This window comes from Megalops cyprinoides, chromosome 5 (genome assembly GCF_013368585.1).
Source record: "Megalops cyprinoides isolate fMegCyp1 chromosome 5, fMegCyp1.pri, whole genome shotgun sequence".
NCBI lineage: Eukaryota > Metazoa > Chordata > Actinopteri > Elopiformes > Megalopidae > Megalops > Megalops cyprinoides.
The window spans coordinates 27,112,108-27,121,769 of record NC_050587.1 but is presented as its reverse complement, the minus strand read 5'-3'; the positions used below and the strand labels follow the sequence as shown (position 1 = coordinate 27,121,769).

At 38.5% G+C, this 9,662-nt stretch overlaps 1 protein-coding gene across 1 annotated transcript; it reads left to right on the top strand.

The window, feature by feature from the left end:
* The first annotated feature begins 1,587 nt into the window (after positions 1–1,587).
* On the top strand, positions 1,588–7,523 carry LOC118778510 (granzyme K-like). Its single transcript, XM_036530061.1, has 5 exons — positions 1,588–1,662; positions 1,821–1,968; positions 3,508–3,658; positions 6,183–6,452; positions 7,288–7,523. Exons 1-5 carry the CDS (start codon positions 1,599–1,601, stop codon positions 7,486–7,488), a joined length of 834 nt encoding a protein of 277 aa, XP_036385954.1. The 5' UTR covers positions 1,588–1,598; the 3' UTR covers positions 7,489–7,523.
* Positions 7,524–9,662: the final 2,139 nt, after the last annotated feature.

Below are 9,662 nucleotides of genomic sequence, written 5' to 3'. Positions count from 1 at the left end.
TTTTGTCGCTTTTTTCCTTACAAGGTCATTTAAAGTGCACCATCCTTGAGAAAGCCCTAGGGATTTGTGAAGCAGCAGATCTGTGGTAAATGCCCTACTCCAAAGCAGTGAAAAGAATGGGTAGAAGTCTATTCTTTCTGGTCAATTCCAATGTCTTTAATTCCTTCAGTTATGAAGGGCTATGAATAATAAATGGGGTGCAATGTGTGTGCCTGTGTGAGTGTGTGTGTGGAGAGGGAGGGAGGGAGGGAGAGAGATAGAGAGAGAGAGAGAGAGAGAAAGGTTACATTAGGACAGAGAACCTTGGGTAAAACTATAAACCTGTTCTACTCCCTTTGTACTTTTTCATTTTTCAAGCTATTTGTACATTTTCAGTGCACAATCTGCCTCTTTTCAACCCACATTCCAGTGGGTTTTATTATGGTACGTTGTAGTACCAAGTCTTCAAATTCTTCTTGATGTTGTCAATACACCAGTATTTCTCATTTATGTAGCACACACTGTGCAAAAATGTTTTGATACAAGAAACTGACAGTTCAGATTCACACCTTCATGAGTTCACAGGTACATCTGGGTTAACTGTCAGAGGAAGTGGAACGTTTTTTTTTTTTGTTTTTTCCTTTTTTCTTACACACCCTATGCAACTAGAGTGCCCCTGTCTAATCTGCAAACAACAGTGCCTCAACATAGCCTGTCTATAAACCCTTTCCGCTGTGATGAGCTACACTAGTGAGCAGTTTTGTCACCTTAACCATTTTCAGTACTGCTGTGGAATGCATGACACCTTGCCTTGTCCATCATTTGCAGTTTTAACATTATTTTTTCTAGCTGTCTGTAAGTGGCTGTAAGTCTTGGACTTGGGTTAATATTTTTTCCAGCTTTGTCTTTGGTTTAAAACATGTTTTACCTCCATGCTATGCACAAACGTTCATTGCCTTTGCAATAATTAACAATTTGCAAACAAACTCCTGTTAGTGTGGTATGAATTTTAGGAGCTTTATGTGATTCACTTGACATTGTTTAAAACAAATGACAGATAACATGTAGATAACAATAAAGTCAAATTTTAAAAAGTAGAAAATGCTACAAACATGATTTTTTAGGACATCTAGATGGTAATAAACTCAGCATTTAAAAATCAGTAAATACTACAAGCAGTATTCTTTAATTAGGGAGTTTACTGTAATTAACCTGGTATGTGAAGTGTTCTCCTCTTGCTATAATAATCAAGAATTCTTATTTATTACTCAGTTCAGAGGTTGAACTGTCTCACACTCACACTGGTGTGTAACATTGTTTCTTGGATGGTTTCCCAGGCCTAATCAAAGTTCAGTGGATCAGCATTTGGCTTTAATTGTATTTTATACAAAGAAAGCACATTTTAGCTTTAAGTTCTCTGTCAGACTCTGACAGACCCAGATCTGTTATTTCCAAATCTTCACTTCAGCAACCACAAGTGCAACCACAAGCGCCTGTGCACTCTGCTGCCAAAAAAGCCCCTTCATGTTACTGCACCTGTCCCTCCTATGCAGACCAAACAGACAGACACACTGGTATATCATACCATTTATCTGTTCAGAGCATCTTTCTGCAGTAAGATGCATCCACTGGCTCAGACTGCATTGACCTTTCTTTATATTTCCTCCACTTGGAAGTCAGCAGGTATTTAATCTCTTCCGTCTGCCAGTCTTGCATGCACATTTGCTTGCTATGGCTCATTATTAAATGTAAATTATTAAAGCTGCTTTGTGACAACTTAAAAAGCGCTATAAAAATAAAACTGAATTGAACTGAAAAATTATTAAATGCCTTCTTCCCAGCTTGCTCTGGTATGGGCATCGTTGGAGGGAAGGAGGTCAAACCCCACTCCAGCCCCTGGATGGTCTCCATCCAGTGCAACAACCACCACTTCTGTGGGGGCACTCTGATAAAGGATCAGTGGGTCCTGACTGCTGCACACTGTAAGAGGTGAGTCACAGGGTCAGGCATGGGGAGGTGGATGGGCTAAGTAATGTTTCTATTATCAGTAGTAAATGGACTCTGTTTGCAATTAAACCAATGGCAAGGTCATGTTTGAACAATCACTTGGTTTATTTAGTTCTGCAGCCGCGCTTGGAAATGTATTTTGCACAGCACAAATGTATCTAAACTCTAAAGATCAGTTCGAAGTTTAGTTTTTCCTCTGTCTCTCTCACTCTCATGTTTCACATCTTCTGCACAAGGATGGCGCTTACCCCCGGAACTTGACACTTTGATCCCAGAAAAATCAGAGATTTCGGTTTCCCTCGCAGTGCAGTAGCACCTCAGCAGGTGAAACCCCTCGGATGTGATAGAGACAGCAGGGTTTAATCTTTTCATTGAAGAAAAATGGACTGGTACTGTAAAGCAAACTAACAAAGGAAGCTAACCCCGCTGAGCCAGACAGACAACAACAGATATAAAAACTTGTGTGAATACATCTCCACTTAATCACTACGGGACTTGGAGATGGAAAGGAAACGGCTTTGAAAATGTTCTCAGACTAGAGACAATGTTCTGTGTTCTGATTTGACAGGCCTCGTAAAGCTGTGCCACTTTAGGGGGTACAATCTCTCAAGGCTGGCAGAGAACAAAATTATCACACTTTAATCCTGCAATTGAAGTAGACTGGACCAGTAAATAATACTTCTCAGCAGAGAGGTGGATACCTGCTGAGTTCAAGCTGCTCCGTTGAAGTGCACTTATTACACTTAGTTCTGACTTTCTGTATAAGATTGAAAAATTTATGATCAGCCTTTTGAAAATGCCTCATGATGCTGTTATCTCAGGGGGTGACTTCTAAAGTTGTCCCTGCTATATTTTCATATTTTGGTTGTATGCTCATCTGAAAATGCAATAACTGGCTTAAGTGTCCAGGGAATGCTCTTGTTCTACAATGTGGGTGGTGCTTCCCTCTTTAAAGCATTTCAGCAAAATTTATATCATATAATGTTTGTGTTTTAGATTTCTATTAGCATTAATTTCCTATATTGACATTCAGTGAGCAATATCTGATAATATATTTTACTACATACTTTACCCTAAGGCAATTTGCACCAAGTGCCAAAGCAGCTTCTTTCCTTGGGTTACTGGTCATGAGGAAAACAAACAGTTCACAATGAGCGCGCTGGACCCAACAGGATGTGTCACGTGATTTACTTGCATCTAGCCAAAGACTGTGAAAGGTTATATGTAGTAGTCCTATAGTAAGGCTGGAGATGAAAGTTCTTGTCTTATTTGAGAATAAAATGACATATTTGATTAAGTATTTTAAGTATTTTAAATACACAAAATGGAATTTCTCAAAGTATTTTGTTACAAATTGCATCTTATTATTTTCCATCCAGCAAAATACAAATGTAAAAATACTCAAAAGTAATTAAATACGTATTTTAAATACATTTCATTGAAATACTGCCCATCTCTGATTAGTTGGCCATGTGAGTTTTGATGTGTTCATTTGATATCTGAATATCTCTACATGTATAGACAATGTGAAAAGCCGGCTTCTATGACGGTCCTTCTTGGAGCTCACTCTTTGACGAAGGAGAAAGACACTGTCCGCATGGGCATTGAAAAGCCATTCATACCCGGTACCTTCAGCTTAAAGACCAAAGCAGATGACATCATGTTAATCAAGGTAATGTACAATTCAAAACAAAAACAGCATCTCAAGATAAAATTAAATGAATTCAAAAACAAAAAAAAAATGTATTGCCATGTTGATACACTGTTGGTCCCCCCTTTTAGAATGCTGCATGAAGTTCTTCATTTTGACCTATGCACAGCTGACAAATTACTGGCACGTTATCCTTTGTGTTTAACTCTAAAACAGCAGTTGGCTAACCAGCTAGCTAGCCAGGCAGCCAGCCATCCAGGTCAATAATAGTGACAGTCAAAAGCCATATACTAGTCAGTCACTTTATGTGCCAAATCATTACCACACCTATGTTGATGTTAATCTGCTCCGTTTAACAACCATGGTGCTCAGCTCTGCATCACAACACAATTTATATGCAGTGACAATTCCAGAAGATGGCAGTATGGTTGCCCAGTTGTGCTGGAAAGAAGAAAGTAAAACCAGTCACTTGGTGATAATGCTTCAAATCATCAACAAGGTCAATTAACAATGCATATGGCTAACTGCAAAATTCCTAATCTATACCTCATCTGCATTATCTGACATTCAGAAGATTTAAAAATAACAGAAATAATATGTCAAAAGAAATATGAGTTGTGCATATTTCTTGTCTTTTGAGGTTTCTTCCAGCGTTACACTGAACCGTTGGGCTTGTGGTCATCATAAACTGATGGCTTGGCGGGGATCGAACTGATCAGCCTCAGAACTCAGCATGCTTTCAAAGCAAATGCCTTAACTGAGCCACTTGGGAGCCCACTTCCCAACATTTGGCTGCATGCATGTCAGTAAAAAAAAGCACATTTCAAGAAAGAAACTGACAGGTTTCTCAGGAGACTGAAGGCCCATATGCATCAATGGCATTTTGATATCATGGGCTGGTGGGGCTGGGTCTGACCAGAAGATAGCACTGTTTTGCAAAAACATGAGCACTAGCTCATTGGTTATAATAATATCATTTTAGGCAATATAATCTGTGACACTGTGTCAGATCTGCCTAGCTAGATCCTGTCTGCCTGGTATTATTTGGCTTAGAAAATAATAGCTTTTCTGTTAGCTGGGTCAAATGGGTTTGTTGAGTCTGTTTAACTCTTCCATGCTTGCTCTGGCTAGCAGATGAGGCACACAGCCTTTCAGCCCTGTGGTCCCTTAGTGCAGCAATGGGGGCCCATAAACCCAGTGAGCACACTCAAAAGTGAAGTTTATGTTGAGCAGTGGGGCACAAACAAATGTGTCCCTGCGTACAAACAAAATTAACAGAGAACAATGACTACGCCAGCTAGTATTAAAAAGTAGTATGAACGTATAACCCACTTAACACCTAATGACAGCGTGTCTAGCATTGACGTTGACTGCTAGCTAGCTTTTCACAAGCAATAAAACTTAAGATGAATTCAGTTGTTGATAGTACCTTTCTTACCTAAAACATCTGGGACCACTCAAGCTAGATGATTTGGTTGTATCTCAAAAAGAAAAACTAAAAACCTCTTATCCAGCCATGTGTGGTTCCAGAAAAAAAAGCTGGCTAACTAATGACACATCAAAAAGTATAAAACTGGCAAAAAGTCATACTTCTCACTTTGTTTGTTTAACCTTTCTAGGTTGTGCGTACGGAAATACAGCTATGCCTCATTGTCATCACATTAGACTGGCCCCAGGATAATTTTCATGCTGGCACTGACACTAATGAGCATTTTTTTTCCCTTCAATTAACTAACTTTTAAAAATGTGAAAACCACCACTTCGACCTTTAAGGTGCATTTATAAAGCTAGTGTCAAAATAACAATTAGCTTTCATTTTTGATGCATTTGTGTAGATCCACTGATCATCTGGACATTTCATACATCAATCCATAGGCTGTAACTGTCAGTGAATCTGCATATATGTGACAGAGCCTCAATCAGACAAAGTGCCCTTAGTTCCACCTGATTGTTTCACTGTTTCTCCCATTGCTTCCAGTTTAATGCACCTAATTTGCCTTAAAATGCCCACCAGGACAAACATCCCTATACTAAGTTCCGTTTGGTGTATATAGTGCCAATCAGGAAGTGGTTTTAATGTTGAGATGTACTTAACTATTAATGATATTGTAGCATGTTGGGGGTGGTGGGCGGAGTGTTCCCAGCATGCCTTGAGGCAGCGTACTTTTGTGTGTGTATATGTTGGTTTACCCGCCATGACTGTGACCGTACGCCCTTTTTATGCAGTCTCCTCCTTCCCCATCAATGTGTGTCTGCATTCTTCCTGTTGCTTAATAAAAGGCCAGCCAGCCAAATTGAGTGATTGTAATGTCATCATTTCCAAAAAGAGACCCAGCTCACCACAATATGAAATCATCAGTCACACCTATAACAGCAGGCAGAATCCATTGAGAAAATGTATAGAAATAAAATTGGGTAATATGGAAATGTAAGACACTTAATCCACCCATGACATTTTAAGATATCTCCTCAGAGTAGAGTAACAGAGCAATGCAAATCTACCAAGCACTAGTCTGATAACATTGCATTATCTTTAACTCCACAGCTTGAGAAGAGAGTCAAGACAAAAGGTAAGAAAATTAAAGTGAAGGATCTACCAAAGGATGGTAAAGATGTGCCAGTTGGAACAAGCTGCCAGGTGACAGGCTGGGGAAGGACCAGAAAGGAAGCTAATGAAGCCTCAGACACACTGCGGGGGGTGGAGGTGAAGATTGAGGATAGGGACCTCTGCAGATGCCTCTACAACAAAAATCCCATGATCACAGAGGACATGCTGTGTGCAGGGAACAAGAAGACCAAGGCAGATGCCTGCCAAGTGAGTGACGGCCCATAATTGTATGACTAACTACCTGACAAACACCTTTAAAGTATGAATCTGAGATCAAGTAACAAAACAAAGGTACCTCCATTTGATGGTGCAAAACCTATATAAATAGTTAAGATCCATACATGCCTACAGATTGTAGGAGGCTTTCATGTAGATATGATGCAGATTATGATAGTATATACTGAATATTTCTTAGCACACATAAATATGTATATAGGGGAGGGGTACAAAAGTCAATATTTATGGCAGTAAAAAGTCTCATCTGCATACTACACCTGATTTCATATTCATTCATGGGGGAATAGCAGTACAGAACTGATCCAAGTCAATATTATTTATTAGTTAAGAAAGTACTGGTAGGCAGCAGCCATTGAAATTAAGTGAAGGTGTGTAAAAAAGGGGGGGGGGGGATATCTTACTTGACAATCTCATATTGTAGGATTCCATTATTATGTTGTGATGTGTGATGCATGTATAATGCACATTCAACCACTGGATTCGATATCTGTACAAATTTTTCTTTCTCACTTCTTTTGATTTTAACTGGCCTTCATCTGGATCAGGACAGACATTTTTCAAACCAGGGATTTGCTAGACGGGTACTGAATAAAGCACATGACAGGAGATTGTACACTGGAATATTTCTATTAAATTCAGTGACAAACAAATTCAGATGTCATGCAACTAACAGCAAAGGTGTGACCTGCTTAAATTCACTATTCCCAGCTCAGTTTAAATTTCTGTGAGAATTAGATCCATATGGGTGTCTGATGAAATCAAAATTTATTTTTATGTTACTAATGGAGATATTTTCTTTGTTCAGGGGGATTCTGGTGGGCCACTGGTGTGTAAGAAAGCCCTTGTGGGTATAGTTTCAGGTGGGTATGGCTGTGGTGACCCCAAGAAGCCAGGCGTGTACACCCGTCTGTCAAAGAAACATCTTTCCTGGATTAAGAGCATTATCAAAAACCAATACAATACTACTATATCTGAAGGTTATGTTTCACCAAATGCTTTCCCCTAAGAAATAACCCCATTCACATACAGATAAGGACAAAGCAAGATGACCTCATTTAAACAATTTGCAATTCCTGTCCACATTCATCTCAGTCACTCTATACATTGTGCCCTTCATTTTGAAGGCAAGTACATTACAAAATCATCTTTCAATAAAATGTGTTCTTTGAGCATGAAAGTACATACACTTGCAATTTAACTGGATGATTCATAGAAACATGTTAGTGTATGTGCAAGAGTGTGACTGACTACAGTCCTCTTTACTGGATTATACCTGGTGTTTGCAACTTAAGCTTTTTGTTTTTAATGCACTGAAACAAAGCCCTGCTCACTGCAGGAGCACAGCTGTAATAATCCTGTGCTACATTGTCAAAGAGAAGCAACAATATTGAACAGTGCATTATTACTGATCAGCATATCATTCCCCCACCATGTTCTTATAAAGAAGATTAAAGAAATAAGGACACATTGGAAGGATATCTTCCAATGTGTGCATAGTGTGTCGAAAAAAAAAAAAAACAATAAAAAGTAGCAATGAAAAAGGTTGGAATTCATTTATGTAACATTAATTCTGTGTTGTACCCAAACCCAAATAAAGCATGCATTTGCCTTGAGGTTGTCCAAAGGGCAAAAACACAAGGGACCCAGGTATTTCTATGAAATACTTTATACTGGATGACTGAAGACTGAACCAAAAATGTTGCATGAACTATGAAATCTGCAATTACTTCTGGAACTCATTACCTTCTTTTTAATTTCATCACAAATTTACCTGAAAAGTAATTTGAGACCCTCCCCATCCCCATTTTTTGTCTGCAATGACTATAGCCCTTTGCATGCAGAATGTGTGGATGTGTTTTCTGATAAGTAGGGGACCTCAGTTACATGCCTGCCTACATATATATCAAGACTGCATTAGGTGATACTGTCCCAAGGGATACTAACAGCTTTTTAATGTAGATTTACTAGTTTTCATTTACATCAATTTCAGAAGGACCTATGGTATTAATGCAAAAATATTTTTAATCCTTTCAAACCTTTTTCTGTTTTTCATGTTTGAATAATCATCCATCTGCTCATGACACATCTCTTGCATGAACCTTATTGATAAATATACATGTGCTGTGTTACTGTGTGTCAAAATGCTCCACCATGTTTGTATGTTGTAAAATTTGGCTTTGGTTGTGACTGAACCAATTTTACAGTTTTTTTTATTATACAGAAGGGCTAAGCATTCTGTCTTTTCTTTGTGTATCATTTTTTCCCTCAGAAAGCCTGTGTCAGTGAATGGTAGTAAGATGAAACATATTACACTTGAGTGCATTGTGACTGGTGATGCCTTGTATACGTCTTTGTCCTAGATAGGGAATGTCACCAAGGGAGATGCTAATATCAATAACTTAATTAAGCCACAATTCAAGGACTGTAGATGACTGACATAAAGCTGAGAACTTTTGTCATTTTGGAGAACCAGCTGCATTGCCTCCATCACACACTGATGCACCCCCGCAGGGTTTTCAGTGGACAATATTTTTAATGCATCCAGACACTGGCCATAATTACACTTTTCTGCTAGCAATTTTTTACTTTACATACTACATTTGCTATAGTTGTTTTCTTGAGTATGAACTATTTTTATCTATAGCATTTAGTAGTAAAAATGTATTCTTTTAACATCTTTTATATTGTTATTTCATTTTTTAAATTCTTGCTTCTGCCAACAATCTAATAGGTATTAATAGTTCTATTCTATTTTCTTCTATTAAAGCTTAATGTTTTTAATTATTATTCCAGCTGTGATGTGTTTGTTTTACTGATAGTCAGTTTTAATGAAAAACACATGCTTCCATGCATGGGTTAAACACTGGAAAGCCTGGAAAGAGAGTGCTGCCTAAGAGAAAATATGGCACATGGTGACGGTTTTATCATTTGGTTTGAATGACTCATGATAAATTAAATGTTTTAAATCAATCCTCCCTGAAGTCCTCTTCACTTTATTTTCTGTGTAATACTGCATCTTACAGTAGCTTCAACCCTCGATTTACTGAGAATAGCAGCACCTCCACAGCAGACAATGGTTGTCCCGTGGGTATTAAACACAAGAGCAAGTGGTGAGAAACCGAGAAAAAAGGTAAATGTTTGAGTGGCTTCCTTTGTGCTACAGTCTTGTAGCGCTGACCT

Coding starts and splice junctions, on each gene's coding strand:
- LOC118778510 (XM_036530061.1), top strand. CDS start 1,599: ATGCATCCACTGGCTCAGACTGCATTGACCTTTCTTTATATTTCCTCC. Junction 1,663..1,820: donor CTCCACTTGGAAGTCAGCAG/GTATTTAATCTC, acceptor CCTTCTTCCCAG/CTTGCTCTGGTATGGGCATC. Junction 6,453..7,287: donor CCAAGGCAGATGCCTGCCAA/GTGAGTGACGGC, acceptor TTCTTTGTTCAG/GGGGATTCTGGTGGGCCACT.